Genomic DNA, 22,980 nt, shown 5'->3' with positions numbered 1-22,980 from the left:
TGAAAAAGAAAGAACCACATAAGGCATTTTCATTTATTTTTTCTGTTTTAAAGAAATGTATGAAATGGTTCGGCAGCCAACATGCATCAGAAACTTGGCCCTCTGAATCACACGGGCCCTGGTGACAACAGAGGGGTCGAAGCCAAATATACAATTGGCATCATCCACTAAATGAGGCCTACCTAAGTCCCTACTGATTTCAGAGGGGCTTCAGAGCTCAGCCAGGCACTCAAGTCTCACCAATTTCAATGGGGTTCGGCACATTTGAGTCTTGCTGGATAACATCCAAGATTAAAACAAACATGATAAGAGTAACCCACCTCAGAGGTCTTTGCCACAAGGCATCTAGATGCAAAGTTGCACTATGAAGCTTTTGTATGATTCCATCCACTATTCATAACTTTTTTCTCCTCTGTACTACAAGTAAAGATACAATTCCACCCCACTCCCCATAGCAGATATATGGACATTTTGTTTAATAGGAAGTTTCCTGAACATTTGAAACAGAACAACATCCTCCTTTCCAATAGAGATGCACAGGAATAACTGGACAAACACATCCTTGTTGCTGTGCCTGCAGATACCCATGGGCTTTTAAAGACAGATGGAAAGGGGGTAACCTTGTGCAGTTCCATGTGTGTCACTGTGTTGGCCAACTGCAGTCCTTCCTGGGCAAGAGGCTTCTGGCTGCGAATAAGACAAACAACAGTCCCCACCCACTCAACCCCAAGTTTTTTGTTCAGTTGATCAGCTCACCTGCAGCTCAGACACATTGCTCAGGCTTCGAACACTTTAAAGCTGTTTCTAGAAGCATAAAGAGCTTGGAACTGTGTATGGTATCAACACTTTCTACCTAGAAACCGTTCTACTCTCAAAGCTTAAAGAGATTGCCAGCTGATTGGATGGTTCAGAACATTCCACAATTCAATTCTTGAAGTGTGTCCTGCAAGATGCCAGCTGTTGTCTGTCTATATACCACAATTCAGCAGTCCAAGAGAAGGAACTGATGGTGGACTGGACTGACACACAGGTGTAACCCCATATTTCATTTGCAACTGAGACATGGGTAGACGCGCACACACACAACCTGGCCCGGTTCTCCCACTGAGGATTTCAACAGTCCTATTTGGTCCCCCTGTTTAGGGTCCACCTCAGGCTGATGTTGATGTATTATGTGCATCCTTTTTGAAACTGCTGCACTCCTAATCCTACTCCCTAAGAAGCTGGAGTCTCAAGCAGCTTGAGCACAAAGCTTGCAATAGCTCAAAGCTTTCAGATTAGCATTGGCATTTTGCTGCTTCAATTACTGATACTCCCTTGTCGCTGGCAAATGTGGACTAGAGTTGCATAGAGTTGCCTTTCCTCCACAGCTCTCCCTGAAGTAAAATGCTAAATCATTCCTGGAAGATTATATATACAGCCTTCTGGGGGGGGGGGGGGGAGAGAAGAGAACAGGGATGATCGACCACCAGAATGATGACTCCTTCCCAAAAGCACCAACAAGAATGATCCACAAGAAACAGTAACTTTACCTTTGATGACAGGTGGTTGCTCACAAGGTTAAAATACATGGACATTTAAAAGATTTTACTGGTTTGTTTTTTACTCTTGTCCTGCCTGAATTCCAATTTGAAGGGGGTGGGAGAAAGCTCGAGAATGGAGTAAAGCTTTGAAAATTTTTTAAATCTCCTTAAAGCCCAGTTCTAGCAGAAGTTCCTCCTCTTTGGTCTGTCTAGGACAGGTAATCTCAACCCAACAGGGAAATTACAAAACAGGGCTCCTTATTTTAAAACAAAAAACACACACACACCTGTCAAAAGTGCTTTCACAGACTCCACTGCTGAGGGCAGGCTGAGAGAGGCTCTAGGAATATGCAGTATGTTTTGAAATAGAGAGGACAGAATGAAGAGTCATGCTCTACCTCATGCTCTTTTAGAATCGAGAGGGGAACAGAAACCCACCCATCGTCAGGTGCTTCCAGAATACCTTTATGCCATGTGCTCGTTAGGTGGTCTCCAGCAGCGAAAGGACCACTTGCAAACTGTAGCCTGTCACAAGTTTGGTTTGACTTTAGCATCAAATCCTCTTTTAGTTTTAACAGCATGTACCAGAGTACTGAAGGAGACAATGAAAAAGGATGCTTTTCCACCCGTGTTTTCTCCACTCTGGAACCAGACTGGTTCTTGGGTCTCTCTGGGGTCCTCCACAGTGCCAGTGTCAGAAGGTCCCACCCCACGTCTTGGGTTCCCAAGCGATCTGGTGGGAGGCATCTAAGCCTTAATGCTCCCTTGAGTATCTGTCTCCGTTTCAGAGGAGCTGCTTTCCGAGTCTATGTCTGGATTCTCCTGCTGGTGTTTTTCCTGCACCTTCAGGCGGATTCCTTGCAAACGCACCAGAAGGGACTGATAGTCAAAGTGTCCTCGCTTCTCGCCAAAAGGATCCTGGAAGCAGAAAGAAGATTTGAACTTGAGCTGAGACCTTCTGAAGTTCTTGTTTGTTGTGGGTTGGTAGCAGAGCATGGCAACGGCCTGCCTTCATCTGCTAGAACCAAGCACAGGTACACATTCTTCCAAAGGGGTGAGTGGTTTTTAACTTAAAGCCACAGAAAAGCCAGAAACCTGACTTGCTGCTGAATCTCAATGGAAATCCATTATCTTATGAGGATAAATTTAGAAAGTTGCAGTGTGTATATTAAGTGGCAAAAGTTACATTCAGTACAGTATCAGTTATGTGTAATTGTTGGTGTCAAACGAGGACCCAGGAGACCCAGGTTCAACTCTCCACCCAGCCACGAAACTCTCTGGTTGACCTTGGGCTAATCACCATCATTCAGGCTCACATGATTGTAAGAATGAAATGGGCAGATGGGGACAGGGAAGGAGGAACCACCACACACATTGCCCTGAACTCCTTGGAGAGAAGGTGGGACCACAGTGTGCTTTGCTTATAAATATTAGCTGTTCATGCGTTCTGTGGAGGTCTCCTAGTACAATCCAATAGGAAATTGTTTTATGCAAGCCTCTCTGGAATAAAACTAATGTCAATGAGGCATGCACAAAAGAACTTCCGGTTGGACCATGTCCTCTGGTAAAAAGAGCTAAAATATGGTAGACTACTCAATAAGAACTTGGAATTCTTCATTTAGTGACTACTGAAGTCAACCTGTTAGATCAGAAGGACAATTTACAGTTTAGTTCAGTTCACACTTGTACCCTTTTCACTGAGAAAATATCCACAAAATAAGTGTAAAAAGATATAACTGCAGTAGGTCCGTCCGCCCCCCAGAAATATCCCTGGCAACCGTATTTCACGGGGGGGGGGGGAACAGAGAGAGAAAGAGAGACTGTGTTTTAAATAAAAGAAGTTTATATTGGTAGCACAGACATGCCACAACACACTCCATTCTGCAGAAAAAAACTTAAGAAATCTTTCGTATTCTCTTCCCTTTTGCAACTGAAATCATACTATCAGCAGGCTTATGTGACATTTGTTACGAGACTGCCACTTCAGCTGAAAGTGTGGGATTATAGGCTTGGAGACACAGAGAGAGTGAGAGAAGGGGGGAGGAAAAAAAAAACTAGCATGGGCTGGTTGGGACGATGTTTTAACATCTGACCAGCATGTATGGTCACAAAATGCACATGTCTTTTACCATGTGAGGCTGGTGGAACTTTTAATGCAGGGGTGTCCAAAGTTTTTGACAGGAGGGCCACATCATCTCTCTGACACTGTGTAGGGGGCCAGGGGGGAAAGAATTAATTTACATTTACAATTTGAATAAATTTACATAAATTAATATACTAGAGGTAGAACTTATATAAATGAATTAAGGTCTATAGTTCAAGGCCTATAAAAGGCCTTGAACAAAGCAAGGCTGGCATTTTCTTTGCTGCCACTACTGCATCACAGACGTGAAACAGCAAGCAGTGGAGGGAACCCTCATCCCACAGCTCACATGAGAGGTCAAACAGTCGCCCTCACGCTGAGAGTAGTTGCATCGGGCCAGTGTAGGCTCCAGCAAGTTTCTGGAGGGCCAGAGGCTCATTGGAGACTGGGGTCTCCTTGAGGGCCGCATTGGGAGTCCTTGAGGGCCGCAAGTGGCCCCCGGGCTGGGGTTTGGGCACCCCGGTTTAAATGCATCATCTGGATGCATTGGTCAAAGTCAGGATTATTTTAGAGCTCAACTCCCTAACTTGCCTGTGTGTGATGGGCAGAGACAAGTGTTTCATTTTTAGATTTTTTTTGAAAGAAATGTAACCCAAATTTCTCTACAGCATATGTATTGTGGCCCCCCCCCCCCAATTTCACGCAGGTTAGCATTTGATAATCTGAACTGGGTGAAAGAAGGTGGGGAGCAGGAGGGAGAGAAGAAGAGGAAAGGCAATTGAACTTGAACAACAGAAGACAGCAGAAAAAGGAAAGCAAAATTAAAAAAAACTGTCAGCGTAGGTGCATTTAAAAAGTGCGGATGCACTGAGGTAGGCAACCCTTATTTGCTGACAGAAGAAGCACCATACAACAGATAGGACTTGTGAGTCTGTTGACCGTCTAGCCCGATTCTGGCATACTGAGTCAATTATTAATTAATAATGATGAAATCTGGCACTCTAAAAAATTTTAAACACCTAAATTTTGTATTCTAGCTGCAGGGGAAATATAATGAGAGTATTATTTCAGCTGTGACTTAGGTGCACAAGACAAATTTTTTCCCCCAGGTAAGCATTATTTTAATATTGGACCCCCTCTAGGTGCAAAAATCACTTCCTCTTACACAAAAATCACTTCCTCTTCCATATGATGCATGGCTCTAAGAACCAAGATATATTCAAGTGGCCCGCCTCCCACGAGCTCCAATTGTAGCAACCTCAGTACCGTATTCCTAAGTTAGTTTCAGGCCATTTCCTCCTATTTGTCCCCCACACCTTGTGACCTCCTCCCAGCTCTTGTTCCCCCCTTCAGGAAAGCATCTGACTGAACAAACCTACACCTCAAAAGGGAAGGCAAGCGTTCAGTCCATGGTGGTTCTTTTTAAAAATAAACTAATCTTTGCGTACTGGGCAACACACAACCCCATTTGGTCTTTACCTGCATCGTCTGTCCTTGGAGATGGAGCCGCTCTTTGCACACACCCTCATAAAAATCATAATATTCCATGAATGACTTCTCCATAACTCCCCTAGTGAATAAAGCCAACAAGGTGTAAACAACACATGATGGGAAACATTTTAAATGAGATGGCTGCAGAAAAACTAGTAGAATACCAGTATGAGATCACCTTTATACCACAATCCTATGTCTACTCAGATGTAAGTTCCACTGAATTCAATAGGACTTTCAGGTAAAAAATAAAAAATTATATATGTGTGTGTGTGTGTGTGTGTGTGTGTGTGTGTGTGTGTGTGTGAACCTGTATGGTCCTCTGTGTGTGTGTGTGTGTATATATATATATATATATATCTCAACTATATAGATATATATATGCAGGTTGAGACTAATTATTTGTGCGGTTCTGTTCCAAGCACTCATGTGGATTAAAAAAAAACACACACTATAGCAAAACAATTTAAAAAACAAAGTTTCCTTGCTCCAGTGACTGAAAAACAGCCTTGCTGACCTTTTGACTCTAAGAGTCATTAAGAAGACAATCCATCAGTACTTCACTCAGCCCCTCCCTTCACCAATGCAAAATGATCACTTTTCTTTCACATGCTGGGGGAAGGGAGGGGTCTGAAGGAGAGAGAAGGATTGATGGATTATTAGCCTGATGGCCCCCCCCCCCCCCGGTCATTAAGGAGGCTGTTGTTAAAGGACTGTTCAATTTTAAAAACTGATTTTAAAGGGATGCATTTTCCCCCTTCTCCAGGGATCAGCACTTTCTTTCTTATTTGCAGGGGCCATTCGTGTTGAGTCAAATCCGTGTATAAAAAATCTGTGTATAAATAGGCTGGACCTGTGTGTGTGTGTGTGTGTGTGTGTGTGTGTGTGTGTGTGTGTGTGTGTGTAAAAACAAACAGTTGAAATATATTGAATATATTACACACACACACACACACACACAGGACCATACAGTACAGGTTCAAATCCTTAGTCATAAAAGCTTGCTGGGTAGTTTGGAGTTTCTTTCAGCTAAACCTCTCAACCTTTGCTCTACTAAAGCAGAGAATATGATGAAATGAAGGTATTTGGGGGCTTCTGGGAAAGGATGGAGAAGAAACCTGGTGTCCCATTGGCTTAGAGAACTTAGTGCAATAACTCACATAACTGCTAACTAGGAATCCTTACAGTAACTTGGTAAAGAAAGCCAGTTTTCTTCCAATAAAAATTATATAAAACTAATCATCAGCAGAAAAAAGAAACAACTGCTGTTCTACTGCAATAATGAAAACACTAATGAAGTTTGTCATCATTTCTGGACATCACATGAGCAGAGTTCAGCCTTCTAAAAATAGAATTTCCTAGATATTATCTGGCCTTGGCTTTTACATAGCACATTGAGGTCACTGTAAAAGCTAGGGTTTAAATTATTTCACACCACTGAAACATTAGGCATTTTTGCCATTTTTCAATCTACTCCCACAGCAATTATCGCAGACACTCACCTGTAAGTCGACCCCACAGATAAGTCAAGGGCAGGTTTTGAGCCAACAATCATGGAATTTTCTATGGCCCTTGGAGAAGTCGGGGGTTAACTGACTATAGTTTTGTCTGATTTTACCCAAGGCCAGATCCTGAAAAATAACCTACCACTAATTGTTACCTAAGAACTGTAGTCTCTAATTTACGAAAAACATAGTAAAAGATCATAAGATATATTTTTATTCTTTTTAAATTCTGGTCTTCACCACCTTTTTGTAAACACTATCAGAGTAAGTGCACTGTAAACTACATACCAGTAAAACAGTGGTTCCCAACCTGGTATTCACGTACTCCCAGGGACACTCAACAGGACCTTTAGGGGTACTTGAGAAAGAATGGCCGAATGGCAGAAAAGGGCAGGCCGTGTTCCAGAATGCCTTGCAAAGACCAGCAAGGAAGGAAGGGAGGTAGCTAGTTGGCTGTGAAAGCCCCACCAATAGCTAGTTTTTGGTCATCAATTCATCTATGAACCAGTGATTGAAAACCAGCACAGTCAGAAAGTTGAAACATAATATGGAAAGTGATCAATCACCCAGAATTTCTCAGCACACTTCTGGTGCAAAACATTGCAAAGGCAGAGTCTTCTATTCCTCAAACAGATAAAAAGAGAAAACACTGTGATGAATACATGAAGTCTGGGTTTTCATAGAGAGGAGATGAGGGCTTGTATTATTACAGACATTTTGCTAATATGAAGGGTACAATTTATTATTGCCAAGGGATATGCAAGTGAAAAAGGTTGGGAACCACTGTAGGAGATCCATGAATCAAATCCACCTTTAAGGTGGACATGAGGAGAACCATGAATCAAAGATACCTTTACGGTGTTTGGTGTGTTAAGCCAGAAGCTCTACATACAACTTATAACACATAACTGAGAGTGTGCAATTCAATTCACAGCAGAGAGATGAGATATTTGCAACCCTTTTTACTCAGAAGTAGACCCCCTGCTTTCCATGGGTGTTATTCTTAAGTCATGGTGCCTGGGAAGGAGGGTCCCATCCTGGTGTTTCAAAAAACAGACCTGCTTTGCAAGTATTTGCAAAGCAGAACCAGGCTGCAGCAGAAGGAAAGAGAATAAAAGGTTAACTTTGGCTGGAATGTCCCTGGAAAGTAACTATAGCAACTGAGGAGGTACCTGCCTGAGCTTTACTGAGCTGAGCAGAGAAACCAAACTGTTCAGAGTGGAAAGGCTCTGCCCTCCGATTGACCCGGAGATAAGGCGAAGTGAGAATTGGAACTTGATCTTAACAAAAATTTCAGGTACTAGATACGTATCTACAGTATATAGCTTTTTCAACCATTAGGAATCTTAAGAACCAACACTAAAAAAATTGCTTTTATGCAATGCACACTTCATAACATTCAACACTTTTAAAATGAGGTCAAATCTAATCAAACTCCTCAATTATTTTCAGACTTCCATACTACAGACCAAAACAGCATTAATCCTCCATTATACATATATGATGGCTGGGGAAGAGGGGAGCTTGCCTGTGGTCACTGTGGCCCAATTCAGACGCAACAGAAATATCATAATTTCCACTACAAGAATGAGATGTGGAGAGCTGCAGACTAGTCCGATTCCCTCCCCAACTTCTCCGTCTGCGAAAGAAGTAACGTTTCTGCTTTCGCTTTCTGTTATTTACAATCCTGGGGAACTATTAGCCACAGTTATCGAAAATAAGTCTGGATCACATAGTGTTAGTATATTAAAAGCAACCGATTCAGTTGAAACAGAAAACAAGCTTAAAATCTCCTCCTCCCAGTGTTGAAAAGAGGGGAGTAGTATACAAAAGAGCTCTCCAAAGTTCATGTCATAGAAAGCAAGGGTTTTCCGTTACATCTGAATGAGGCTATTGGGATCAAGATGGAGCAGAGATTTGAACAAGGGTCTTCCAGCTTCCAGAAGCTCATGCTTCTGGTCACTATACCACACAGCACTTCTCTTACATTTCTACCACTCATGGAAAGAAGGAAGAACTATCTGTTGCAAGCTCCAAAATCAAGGGTTGGATTTCTTGGGTTCTAACAAAACGTGTTGGTTTTGAGGGCTTTTTCCCATTCTCTACTTGGCCAAAATATAGTCCTTACCCTTGGACTTGGCATCCATGAATTTGACCATGTACAGATGCTGAGCTCATGCCCCAGAAGGCATCCCAATAAGACTGGAAGTCACTTCCAGCTCATACCAGTGACTTTTGGTTGCATCTGGAGGTGCACCTCAGAACATCTCCGGATGTGACCAGTACAAACCAGAAGGGGCTTCTGGTCACATCGAGGAGGCCCTTTGCAGAAGCTGGGAGGCCACATGCGACCTCCGAGGGCTAGATGTGGCCTCCAGGTCAGTTTTGTGGTGCTGCACCGGCCTAGGTTAGGATAGCACACAGAGAGGCTGGTAAACCCGTTTAGTGACAAACATAATCATGGAGCTGCATAAGAAGAGGGAATGCCAAGTTATGGGTTTCACATTGGGAGACGTTTTTCTCCACTGTGGGTCAAGCTTTGGGGAAGACATATTGCCTTTTTTTGCCCATTCCAATGACAAAGCTCCACAACTCAAGCCATTGTGACCCCTAAGACATACCGTAAAGGATCTGGACAGGGGCATTTCCCTTCCAGCATATCACACACAGCAACTCTGATGGTCTCATGTCGAATGCACTCATTGTAGTTTTTACTGTCTCCAGGATGCCTCTCCTGCAAAAGATAAGTTACCAAGAAGCCTCTATTCAAGATACACAACTAAAATTCTGATCAATTCGGGGGAGGGGAGAGAACAAGAATAGAGACTAGGCACACCTCTAATCGGTATGGCTGGTATTTGTGAAGACCAATGACTTCAGTTAATCACTGACTGAAACATGGGTTTTGAAAGTTCAGTCTAAAGCTGCTGCGAAAGGACAACTAAGCAATACATTTCCCTGCTCCACTTACTTGTTCCAAGTGGGAACTTTTGAACTGTTAAAAAGAACCACTCGATAATGAGATCAAATTCCTAGTCTGCTAACAGCAAGAGTATGTACCCTGTTACACTGCAAATCAGTTTTGTTAGCATATAGTTGCAGCAGGTCCAATGTGACTTTTCAATGCATGTTTCCTCCTCTCCATCCTACTCCAACATAGTAGGTTTTTCACAATTAGAAAGCAAATCTCTCAGTGGTAATCTGGCAGACTGGAGCATCTGATTAAAGAGATGCCTCAGTCAGCATTTTTAACAAGTCTCAGAGCTCTGCCAAAAATCCTTTTAAGGCTAACTGTCATACAGGCCAATTTTTAGTGGCAAAGAGTTCCACAGAATGCATGAGAACACAAGTTATTTACCTGTTCAAAGCCAGGCTCATTGTGATAGGGGTTCTCTGTCATTAAAGACTGTATTGAGATAAGGACTGATGAAATGCTCTGTGCAGGACTCCAGGCTGGACCAGTCCATGTGCTGTTGGGCAGTAAGAGATAAGTGCTTAATTTTCACATATAGAAACACAATTTTATACAACTGCTTTGAATATTTAAAAAAAATAATTTTCTTATGTAGTAAGTGGAATAATTTGGTGGTTTCATTAAAAATAGGCAGCGGAAAAAGGAATGGATTAACAGTTATAGTGAAAGTGTTTTTAGTGCAAGGCACAGGAAAGAGAAAGAGAAAATAAAGTAACTTTTGAGGCCATCTCTCCCAGATCAGTTATATGAGCAGACACAACCACATTTTTTAGTTGAGTTTGTTAATCAAACAGTTGTGCTTTAGAAAAAAAAAAAATCTCTACAGTAAACACTTCAGAAAAGTCATACTGCTGGGACCCGAGTCTGCCCTAAAACCATGTGTAGATTTTGATGTACTTCTATGTAACTCATGGTGACAACATAACTTTTAAAACATTTCAAAAACAGGTTTGGGAGTGGGGCAGCTACGAACCACCAATTCTTGAAGTACAGAGCAGCATGAAGAACAATATCGCCACACTTCTGAGAGGTGAATGCTGATTGCCCAACAACTATAAAACTATCGTGAACACCACTCATTGTGTCCAGAGTACAATTTATAATCTCACACAAGCACCATATAAAAATAACACTTGGCAGGTGGCACAGAATTCAACACCCTGAGAATTCAGTATGCACTTTTTTAAAAAGTGATTTTTCTACACCTCTTGGGGACAAAAATAGGAAATGTGCTGGAATTCTCTGGGGCAAGGGGGGAAGGCAAGACTTCCAGTGATCAAGGCACACGGCCTCAGTGCCCTGCACAGCTGTTGGTTTGTTGTGTCTAATGGGTATTTCATGATTATAGCAACAAAGTCAAAATTTATTGTTGCAAGTTGCTGCGGGGGGCCCTTTGGGGAAAAATGTGTAGCATAAATATTTTAATTAATAAAATAGATTTAAAATGCATATTGTGCTCAGGTATTGGAGAGCCCCTGTGTCAAAGGAGCTGTGAGGCAGTCAACTTCTTCGTTCTCTACGTGCCTTGGAAGCTGGAATTTCTTATGCAGAGATAGTATTTGGGATCTGCTCTCAATATCAAGAAATGGGGCAGAGAAAAGGAAATGGTTTCCCCAAAGATTACGATCCAGAAGTTCATGGGCTGGCACATGCTAATTTGATCTTTTTCTGTTCAGGATGTTGGTGATAGCAGCTATGTTCGACATCCTGGTCATTCTTATTAACAGCACCATATCTGGAACCAAGCAGAGCAGAAGGGTCACCTCCAACTGGTGCTGCTTGCATGAACCAAGATCCAAGCAAATGGCACTTCGTGCTCCTCGTACTCAGGGCGAAAGAAAACAGAAGCACGCATGGGGAAGAACTCAAGGGTGTAAGACAGTGGTTCCCAAACTGTGACTCCCCTGGGGAGCCACAGAATCCTCACAAAAAACCAATTGCCCTATACAAGGTATAGGACTGTAGGCCTAATGGGGAGGTGTGGCCAATGGTCCAGTAGGTCAAGGGAGATGACAGTTGAAAAAGTTTGGGAACCACTGGTGTAATGGAAAGTTTGGTTAAAGCCTCTATTGCTGTTAACATCTGGGGAGACATGAGGAATTTTAAGAGCTCTTTGCTTGTGCCTTGCTCATCTGGGAGGACAGAGTAGCTCTTGGATTGGTGGTTCTCTCGAGGGCCAGACTGGGTTCCTAAGCTGCCTCTTGCCTACCTCTAACGGAGATAAATAACTGCCTAATCCTGACCAACTCCCTAGCACCGATGAAACTGTGCCAATAGGGTGCGTGCAGCATTCTGTGGCGGTAGGGCAGTCACAGAAGCCTCCTCAAGGAAATGTTTGTTCCCTTACCTTGGGGCTGCATTGGGGCTGGAAAGTTGGTTAGGATTGGGCTGTACATCAAACTTTTCTTAATGAGAAATGAAAAACAAACCACAGCACTCAAGTGTACTCCGCTGCTGGCAGAACCTGGAAGTCTCACCTAGCCAAGTGCCTAAAAGAAAGAAATGCAGACCTCCTTCTTACTCCCACCTCTCATGACTGCTGCAGGAGACAGGGAAAAATAGGACAATACCAAGATCTCTGTTGGGATCTTGCACCAAGTCCCATGTGGAGTCTGGAGGCCACCAACAGAAGCTAGAGAATTGTGCATGAGAACCACCGTACAGTACACTCTTCATACACACTTGTTTAACCTTTGCACCGCAGAGGCTCCCCGTGGTATTTTGGTTTGAACTGTTCTCAACTAAGGGTTGAAAACAAAGACTACAACTAACAGGAAAAAGCCTCGCACAAACATTCAAGGGAATGCTTTGTGGTTTCTGATAGCATGAGTGTGTGCATTTGTGTTTTAAACAGGTGCCCAGAAAAGAAAGCTAAGCACCACCAACAGTGTGAATTAAACAAACAGCAGTTTCAGATATCGCAGGAAGCACTGCCAGCCAGACCAGGGGTCGTTCTGACTGGTGATGCATCTTTCAAACATCAGAAGCCACTCGAAGGCAGAATGCAATTTGAGAACAATAAAGATTGCCTCTCTAGTAGAAGGAGGAATGGGGCAGTGCATGGGCCAAATGTGACCCATGGTTATCTGCCTAGGTGGCATCATTTACTCTGCCATGCCCTTCTAGTGGATAAATGGTGCCCTACTGTATTTAGAAGGGGGAGAGCAATTGTTTCGCTTCACCCCAGCGTGGCATCTTTCCCAGTTGTTCTTGTTGTCTCTTCTATATTTTTTTAGATTATGAGCCATTTTAGGACAAAATAAATCAATAAATGATTCCCCATGTAAAACACTTTGTGAACTACTCTCACTGAAAAGAGTGGTATATAAGTAATCTTATTCTTAACAACAAGAAATTTTGATCCTTTGCTCTGTCTCTGCCTGTAATTAGCTTACTTGCTCGCTACAGAAACATATCCCCCACTTTAGACAACGCTGGAGCTTCAGTACCAAGAGAGCTGCATGCAAAAGTGTGATCCTCCCCAAAAGCACCCACCTGGGCTGCTCCCTGGACAGCAGCTCAAGCCGCTGCACTCCTTACCCTAGAATACTGAGGCAGACCTTCCCATTGCGGTAGAAGTTAGGGTTAAACCTCACTGTGTTATTCCCAGTTGTCATCAGCTTGACCCGTGGCGGATGGATGGGATAATCTGGAGGACAGCGAAACAGGAACAAGAAGAAACCCCCTTCGTAAGGCGTGTCAAAGGGGCCTGTGATCAACGCATGAATCTGCAAGAGAAAAGCCCAGCTCGTGCAAACACTTCTGACTGGGTGTAGCACCGGCAAAGCCTGCTCAGAATGCAAGCTGACCGCAAGACAACATTGGGTGAAGACGGATTTCAATTTCCACTGGGACAAAGGGACTAAAAGGGCCGTTTCCCCATTTGGGGGAAAAATGCAAAAATTTAGCACTAACTTAGATCTGCCGAAGTGGAACATGTCCAATTCTGTGGAAGACTGAGCACAGGATTCAGGAGCCCCAACATCTCAGCCTCTGTATTCTGAATGCCAAGCTGAGTTGTGGAGTCAGCATTGCCCACCCCCCACCTTCAGTGAAGCTGCAGCAACCTAGGTGGGCCAAGTAGAATTTTCAGTGATCAATGCATTACAACTGCAGTGCCGGACATGTATCTCTGCACTGCCCATGACTATACCAATCAGAACCACAAAAACAAACTCAGACAGATACAAATTGCAGGTTGCGGAACCCAAGTTTTCCTGGTGTGGTATTTTACACAAAGCTTTAAGCTTTCATTCAGTTTTCAAAAATCATCCTGCTGCAACATTCACATAAGGTGACATAAGCGCAGAAGTCAGGGCTACTCTGTCACCAGTAGTTGCACCATCTCTATTGCAACAAGGGCACCAGCAAGGGAAGATCAGCCAGTAACCATCTGGGTATAAATCAGGGGTCTCCAAACTTTTTGGCCAGAGGGCCACATCCAATATGTGGTGTGGTGTGGAGGGCTGGAAAAATTTTTTAAATATAAATTTAAAATAACTAAATTAGAGATTGAACTTATGTGAGTGAATAAATGAATGAATGGGCTCATTCATTCAACTTCTCTGGCTCTTAGAACACCCTCCAGACACTATCAGAGCACAGTTCTGGTCATGTTCAGTTGAGTTTGGCTTTCAGGGGACAAGAGGTTGGCTGTGGGCCAGAAAGAGGCTTGCTGCGGGTCGCATCTGGCCCCTGAGCCAGGGTTTGGAGACCCCTGGTGTAAATGATGGCTAGTACCACTTTTCTTTGTTCTGGCACAGTCAGGCAGATCTCCATTCTCATGCTTTTTAACTCTTTCAGACTGCAGCAAATGTGGGCGCTTTAGAAACAACGACAACCACCAACAGTCTGTACTTCCTGTTACATTGCACCCATTTTCTTCAACACCACAACCAGTGTAGTGGTTAGCACTGAATAGAACCTGGGCTCAAATCGCCACAGCTATGAAACTCACTGGGCAACTCTGAACCAGCTGCCATCTCACTGCCTGACTCACTTCATAGGGTGAAATGTGGCGATAAATTCGGTATGCTATAATATAGCAATGTTTCTTCACATGCAACAGAACAAACCAAAGAGTATTAAGGTTTCTTGGGATAAGCAAATATTGTGCAAACTCCATTTAGCCTCACATTTTCTCCACTACCTCCACAGGCTGCTGACTTAGTGGAATTTTAAGGCACAGTGGGGTGAGCTACAATACGTCAGCCTCCTTCAAAACCCAGCAGGAAAACCCTGTCAGAAGGACATAAAAGAGCACGCTACAGAAGGCAGCATTTAGATCACCACATACCTTGGTCATATCCTGAGGGTCAGGCACAACAAACATTCCAGGAGGTGGTTCCTTATAAATTGACATGATATCTCTGAGAAAACAAACAAAGGCAGTTGTCTGTCAAAGGCTGTTCCTAGAGTTCATCCCAATCTCAAGTAAGGTCAGGCTGCTCCCAGCTTTGCACTCCATCCCTGAGAGTCTCTTGCTGAATTCTTGAGAGAGAAAACCTTCAGCTTAAAGTGAAAGCCCCCAAGACCCAAGTTCCTAGTCTTCACAGCTGCCTGTATGCAATCTGCCCTAAACACTCCAGAAGACAAATAAATACAATTGAGAGAGAGAGAGAGAACTCATGCCTTTTTAGACTTGTCATCCCTTGCCCTACTTCAATCAATACTCAGTTCTTCCTCTGTCACAACTTACCACCCATTCCCCTCACAGTACCGATATATTTTATGGATGCTCTTCTCAAATCAAAGCCACAGCATTGCTCAGGGAAGAGTCAGAGATCTTGAAACAGGCATATGCCCCACAGCTTGGGCTCTGCCATTGCACTTGAGATCAGAAGAGAACAGTCGGACACGAAGAAACGCACCGCCTTCATCCACCTATGAAGAATGGCTTCCTCAACCTTCAGCCTCTTGCCAAGTGCACATAGTCACAGGGAAAAAGGTTCTTGGCTTGAACCTGGTTGCATAGGGTCACACCTACATTGTAAGTCACTGGCAACTGTCTCCAGATCCAGTTAAAAAGCTGCACTTCCACAATCAACAAGGACAGCTGCTGCGAAGCAAGTGGGGTGGCCTGGCACCTCCTGCTGTATCTGGAAATTATGTCAACGGCGCATGATAGCAACAGCAGTCCTTTGAACAAACAACGGCCCAAAGCCCAATGCCTGCTTTGGACACAAAGAATTCAGCTTACTCTACAATGGAGCAGGGAGGCGTCCCAAAGCACATTGGAGACGGAAGCTCTATACAAGTTAACTTTCGATTGGTACTCCTTGACTTGTTCTGACAATAAAGCTTTTGTTCCGAGGATTGTGTAAAACTGCCATAACTGCTCCTGAAATAGTTATGGTTAATTGGAGAGAAAAAATCCAAATTGTCCCCTTTGGCTGATTCCTCCTTTATTGTCCTGCTTCAGAATGAGGCCGTGGTTATTTCCTCAGATCAGAATGTGAAAAATATCTGCCTCGTAATTCTTGTCAGGCTGCATATGTGAGATCCAGCTCTCACATCCAGAGTCTCCCAAATCGGTCTTATCCAGTTGTGTTGACAGGAGACAGCAAGGACTGCATTTAGCATTAGCATTTGTCTGTGCTAAAGAGATTAATTCATCCATAAATGGAGAAGGAGAATTTCCATCTTATTATAATTTCTGACTTCACCTAAAATTTTCTTTTTTTAACTAAGGTTTTGAAGAATCTTCTCAAAGCCTCATTTTCCTCTACATGGGATAGGTAAGATGGGCATGGTGGCATACCCACAATTTCCCTGGAAATGAAGGCTTTTTTTAATAAGAGTATATATCAGAAATACTAATGTTATGCTACATATAGTACTACCCAAAAGAAAAAAAAGGGGGGATCCTTTCGCATAACGCAGGTTAGAGAGCTGGGTTCCAATCTCATCTCTGTCGAGTACTCCACATATGTCCTTAGGCAACAACCTCGGATCCACAGAAGTAGAATGGAAATTATGCTCTGCCTCTCAGAACGGCTAGGTAACAGAATTGATGCAATCTATGTGGAATATTCTCTACTACAGATTAAATAATGCTAGAGAGAAGTTTTGTGGTACTGCTAAAAATCAGTGCCTAGAGCAGTGGTTCCCAACCTGGGGTACAGACACCCACGGGGTACTTGCCCCTTTAGGGGTACTTGAAAAAGAACTGAATAATGGCAGAAAAAGGCAGGCCTATTAGAATGCCTTGTGGGGATGGCATTAGAATGCCTTGCGGGGCTAATATGAGGGGTACAATTTATGGAAATGGGCTGCCAACGGGTACGCAAGTGAAAAACTGTTGGGAACCACTGGCCTAAAGGACTTGTTGTCTATGGGTGTATCGTCAGAATCTTTTGACTGACCATTTTAATGCTTTTCTAGATTCATCCTGTTAGTGTATGCCTGTAGGCCAAGATTTTAAGGACACTGCTAATGAAGAATATAGGAGAGGGTGTGTATATAGACTAACCTTGGGTATATAACATGGTTACTCTTCACTGTTAGATCTTCAGTAAGCAAACCAGAAGAATGTAAATAAATACTTTCTTATAAAGTGTAGTGTTATAAGAAAAGTTGTGAGTCAGAATCTCACTCCCCAAGATTGTATGGTTTGGAGCGGGCAGGAACCACCTGTGCATTAGGAGAGAAATTTGTCTCTGTCCTGAAGGAAGACTCCAAGTAAAGCTTTATCAGATGAAAAGCAAGAAAACTAAGGGGCCAGAAAATAAAGCACTTAGAAAATTGGGGGTGAGTAGTGGAGGAAGGCACTAAATCCATGAAAGTAATCTGAAGAAAGAGCAGCCCTCATATCTTGGGGCGGGGGGAGGGAGGAAGAAGCAATTTTGGTATTTCATATATGTGAGAAAGGAGCAAAGCTATCACACTGGGAAAGGAAATACAGCTGTAAATATGTTATATGTCATCTGATGCAAAACAAGAAAGCCAAGTAAGAGGTAGAAACTATCCAAAAGATGGTTTTCTTTCAAAGGCACTTAAAAGGCTCACATGAGGGTGGGTGAGATTTACTATCCCTGGGAAGAGGATCATACCATTTAAGTAAGCTCTTATAATTAAGCACCTATACTGTACTACCCAACACTTTTCGGAATATAGAGAATGATCATCTCTTTTTGCCTGTCAGCATCAATGCCTTTAACAGCTCTAGGGCAGTGTTTCCCAAACAATAGGGAGGGACCCACCAGCAGGTCACAAGTCAATTTTGGTGGGTTGCAAAATTTTTTTGAAACATTACGGAAAAAACCTTTGCAAGCACCCTTGCCTGCTTTGCAGAAGAAAATTGTTAGCTAGTACGAGGTAATCTTCATACCCCCAAATTAAAAAGATACATCTTCCAATTTTCTTTAGTAATTGGTGTGCCACAGATCACGTGTGAACCCAGTTTCAGCCTTTTGTCTGGTCAAACTTGTTTCCTACAGAGGGCTAAAGTTACCAATCATGGTGCCTGCTGAGGGCCAGAATTGATACTATTAAGCAGCAAGTGACATTAAGCAGACAATAGCCAGAAAAAAGCACTTTGTTCTCACCTAGGAAATCATGAGCTGCAAAGAATAGAAAAGAAAACATGCAAATCTTGTTCATATTCTCATGATATGAGCCCGATGAAGCCCAATTATAACTGGGCCCACCTTCGGCCCACGTGCCTTATGTCTGACACCCCTGCTCAAGGCCATGTACAAATTCAACAGGTGCACCTCCCCCCCCAACACTGCATTCCTATGCTGCACCCAGTTGCTGGTGGCATAGTTCTTTAAGGCACTGGAGCCCTGCCAAAGGGGAGGAGGAAAAGACAATGACCTTCCTGGATTCCTTCCACCTCCAAAACCAGGGATAAAACTGGGATGGGTGGGTGGGAAGATTGCTTCCAAGGACATGCAGTGGGTGAGGAGGCAGAGCCCTCCCCACCAGAGCCCTTAGAAAAGGGCTGCCACCATGGGAGGCACCCAAGCACCCACACGCAGAGCAGGGAGGACAGAGGAGCAGGCAGGCAAAGCGCACGAATTGTGGGTGCTTGGGTGCCTCCCATGGCAGCGCTTTTTGAAGGACTCTGGTGGGGAAGCTCTGCCTCACCTGCCTCCCTGCCCACCGCATGTCCCTGACTGCTAAGGATTCTGCACATGCTCAGAAGCACCCTTCCCTGCACTATGGTTGGCAACCTTCAGTCTCGAAAGACTATGGTATAAGCCTACAGCACGCAGTATTGCCAGGCGGTCTCCCATCCAAGTACTAACCAGGCCTGACCCTGCTTAGCTTCTGAGATCAGATGACATCAGGCATGTGCAGGGTAACAGTTGCACTATACGTCCTCCCTCAAGCCCTGGCTGGGAGCTGGATGGAGAAAGAAGAGCGCAGAAGTCTGCACATGCTCAGAGACACCCTTGGCTACACTACAGGTCCTCCCAGAGCCCCAGCTGGGACAGAGAGCTGGACGGAGGAGGAAGCGGCCAGAAGTCTGCACATGCTCAGAGGCACCCCCGCCCGCCTCCTGGCGCTCACCGTTTGATGCGGAGTAGGCAGGCGGCACTCGGGCGCTCCCCGTCCCAGTCGCCGCTGGTGGTGGGGTCCCAGAAGGCCGAGTGCGAGAGCAGCACCCCGGCGGCAGCCGCGGCTGCGGCCGCGGCGGGGGGAATCGCGGCGGCGGCGGCGCCTCCGGCCCCGACCCCGGACCCCGCTCCGGACCCCCCGCCGCCGTCCCCGGCCGAGCCCAGCCCCGCCACCGCCCACAGCTCGGCCGGCAGGAACACACCCGGCCCGCCGCCGCCCGCGCCGGAGCCCGGCCCGCCGCCCGTGGGCGACGCCAGCACCGCCGCCGCCTCCTCCGCGGCCGGACTCTCCGCCATCATCGCCAACAGTCCCGGCTGCGCTTCCGGGACCTCCGGCGCCAGCGAGGGGCGGGCAGAGCGGTCCCCGCCCCGCCCACCGCGACCACGGAGGCCGCAGTCCAGAGCGGCCGCCCGGCTGATGCAGTGGGCGGTGCCAGGAGGCCCAGCAGCCCTGGCCTCCGGCTCTCCGTCGACTGCGCTTTGGGCCCTCAGAAGAGCCCTGGAGCGGACCAGAGGCCCCCAGTCAGCCCCCTCCCTCCATCCGAGGCAGCCCACCTCTGGCACCGGGGCTGCGCAGACCCGTCCGGGCTTGGCACCGGTGGTGGCCTCTCCTCCATGCATCTGTCCAGTCCTCTCAGAGGCACCTGCGCCATCGCCACATCCTGTGGCAGGGAGTTCCACAGAGTAACAGCATTTCTTTTGGACTGTCCGAACTCTCCCGACACTCCGTTTTCAGTGGCTGCCCCTGAGCAGGAGAGAAAAGAGCAGCCCTCAGTCCACCCACCCCCTGCGTAACTGTGTGCCTCTTTGCACAAGACTGCCGTACCGCACAGCAGTACGTCATTTTAAGTTAGAAAACAAGTTTAAGTTTTAAGTCTAAGGCTACTTTAAGTCTAAAGTAACACAGAGTTTAAGCCTTTTCAGCCCAACGTTGCGTACACACAACAGGGACCAAACAGGCATGGCCAGAGGCTCCGTTTTGCTGCACGGCTTTGACGTTTTGGGGCTCAACAACCAAAGTCAATGCTTTTTATAAAGGTTCACCGTGCAGGGAACTATTCAACAGGTGCTGCCACTCCCACATCTCCATGTTGATGTGGTGAATCTGATAGAAGCAGAGCTTTTATCCTCACCGAATGCTGAATTTCAGGGTGGCAACTGAAGCTTCAGCAGTGCTGCCAGAAAAGAGAGGCCTGCTGGTATAGCTCCTTCTGTAATTGTATGTAGGGTGAGCAGATACAAAGGGGGGCAGACTGCCTATAGCTTGAACCATTGAATAGAAGAGGGAATTGGGGCAGGTGCAGCTTTTAAACCCTTCCATGCTGCCCCAATTCCCTCTTCTATACAGTGGTTAAAGGTACAGGCCTTCTGGCTGCAATCCTACCCACATTTTCCCAGGAGTAAGCTCCATTGACTATAATGGGACTTCTGAGTACACAGGCATAGGCTTGGACTCTGAAGATGAAATCCTGTCCATACTTTCATGGGAGTAAGCTCCACTGACTATAATGGGATTTACATCTGAGTACACAGGCATAGGCTTAGGCTCCATTGGATATGGTTACCCTAGTTTTATGAGAAAAGCAGGATTCCTTCAAAGTACCACTGCATCTTCATCATCATGGGTGGGGCCTGACTAGTAACTAACGCAAAGTCCAGCTAAAGAACAGGCAGCTGTGCTGCAAGAAAATAAGAGTGTCACCACCGGCTTTATGGGGTTCTTTGCACTAACCACTGGGCAGCTGCAGCGTCCTTGCCCCTCACATGGCGGCTTGTAGCCGCTTCAATGGGGAACCCGAAGCCTTATATAAAAACTACTGATACCGTGACCCTTTGCGCTCTCACCTCGGCCACCCTAAAGCGTCGCTCCGGAACCACCGAACAGTCCTCCAGCATGATGGCGCTTCCTAGAGCGTCCCCACCTGCGTGAGAACGACACTACTGCACAGATTTACCCGGAAGTATGCCCTACTCCTACGTTCCATGTGGCTCCCGCGGGCAAGGCCCGCCGGTTCTGCGCCTGCGCGGCTGTAGCCACGCCCCAAGTGGAAATTCCACCGCTATGAGCGTAGCACCGCCCCTCAGGGTAGTGGTTGCCTCGGTCCTCCAACCACCTCTCACCGCATGCCTAGAGCGTCTACCTCATCCTTAGGCCTACCACTACTGCAGCAGCAACAGTGGCACTAGAACCATCGAGTTGGAGCAGAGATCCCCGCCACTTCCCGTGTGACAGCCCCAGAGCGCCATTGCAAGCCTCACCGTCCAGCAGCAGAGGGCAGCCACCCAAGCTGAGTGCCTGCCGTCAGCACAGGCAATACCCGCCCACCATGTGATTAACCTGTGGAACTCCCTGCCACAGGATGTGGTGATGGCACCTAGCCTGGGTGCCTTCAAAAGGGGATTGGATTGATGCAGGAAGAGCCCATCACAGGCTGCAAGCCATGATGGGTACACACAGCTTCTTCCTTCTAGAGGTGGGCCACCTCCGGGTGGCAGGTGCAAGGGAGTGGCAGTAGGATGCAGGTATCTTGCTGTCTTGTGCGCTCCCTGAGGCACCTGGTGGGCCACTGGGAGACAGACAGCTGGACTAGATGGGGTTCTGGCCTGATCCAGCCAGGCTCTGTGATGTTTATGATCACTTTTCCTCCCAGCACTGTTCACAGTAGCCAAATATTCTTATTGAAGAAAGCAGAAAAAGCAGCCCTAAAGCCTGTTTATTTATTCCCATTTTTTTACCACCCTTCCTCCAAAGAGCTCAGGGCAAGCTCTTTGCCCTGTACACAGCTGCTCCCCTTTTTGTCCTCAGCCTGTGAGGTAGGTGAGGCTGAGGGAAAGTAACTGGCCCAAGGTCACCCAGGAAGCTGTGTGGCTGAAGGGGGATTTGAACCTGGATCTTCCAGGTCTCCCTAACCACTATACCACCGTGGCTCTGATACTATTACTGAGACCTATTTTAGCACAGTTGCTCAGAGCCTGAGCAGAACTGGGACGCAATCTCCTAGTACCTGAAGGGTACATCAGATGTCTCCCTCTAGCTGGTGGTGCTCTAGTCCAGAGGTCTTCAATCATTTTTGTTCCTCTAAGTTGTGGCAATCCCACAACTGAGGCTTTGCGACCCCATTGGGGTCCCAACCCTAAGGTCAAAGAAAACTGGCTTAGAATAAAGATGCAGAGGTAATCTCAAAAGCACATCACAGCCCTATCAAAGGGCAGAACTTCATAAGGGACAGCAGGTAGACAAGATTGCTAAATCTTATAGACAGGTATCTGGAAGAGTATAAGGTCACAGCAGTTAAAGGCTGTAGAAAAGCAGATATGCTCCAATAAATATGGAAACCTTTTTGAGCAGAGATATGGATGCCCCATACATACTCAATTGTTAACCAAAGAACATCTTTTCCCATTCCTTAGGAAGCAATACAATGCAAAACTACACATTTGCTGATTCCCCCCCCCCCCATGAAATTTAGTAAAACCAAATTTGGAGACCAGTTGGCAGACCATAATATAGTTTTCTTGAGTAAGTCTTATTTTCTAGAATAGTGTTTCCCAAACTGTGGGTCAATACGCAACAGTGGGTCATGAGCCAATTTTTGGTGGGTCATGAAATGTTTCTGAAATATTTAAACTTTGCAAGCACTCTTGCCAAGTTTGCAAAAGACAATTGCAGCAGTAGGAAATCCAGATGGAGAGACTGCTCTCATGGCTGGAATGCTAACCTGTGGTATGAGGATGTTCATACCTCCAAATTAAGACATCACATTTTCCACTGTTATCTAGTAATTGGTGTGCTGCAGACCACATATGTAAACCTAGGTTCAGCCTTTTGTCTGGCCTGGAA

General features: G+C 45.6%; 1 protein-coding gene across 1 annotated transcript; it reads right to left on the bottom strand.

Moving 5' to 3' along the window:
* Positions 1-121: 121 nt before the first annotated feature.
* UBE2Z (ubiquitin conjugating enzyme E2 Z) lies at positions 122-19,439 on the bottom strand. The gene is made up of 7 exons (XM_066628038.1): positions 19,093-19,439; positions 14,873-14,945; positions 13,117-13,304; positions 9,961-10,072; positions 9,224-9,336; positions 5,086-5,176; positions 122-2,441 (listed from the first exon to the last, which is right to left on the bottom strand). The coding sequence occupies exons 1-7, from the start codon at positions 19,437-19,439 to the stop codon at positions 2,271-2,273; spliced, it is 1,095 nt and encodes a 364-aa protein (XP_066484135.1). The 3' UTR covers positions 122-2,270.
* Between the last annotated feature and the right edge of the window lie 3,541 nt (positions 19,440-22,980).

This window comes from Tiliqua scincoides, chromosome 5 (genome assembly GCF_035046505.1).
Source record: "Tiliqua scincoides isolate rTilSci1 chromosome 5, rTilSci1.hap2, whole genome shotgun sequence".
Taxonomy (NCBI): domain Eukaryota; kingdom Metazoa; phylum Chordata; class Lepidosauria; order Squamata; family Scincidae; genus Tiliqua; species Tiliqua scincoides.
Note: the sequence above shows the minus strand (reverse complement) of the source record. Positions and strands in the feature narration are given on the sequence as shown.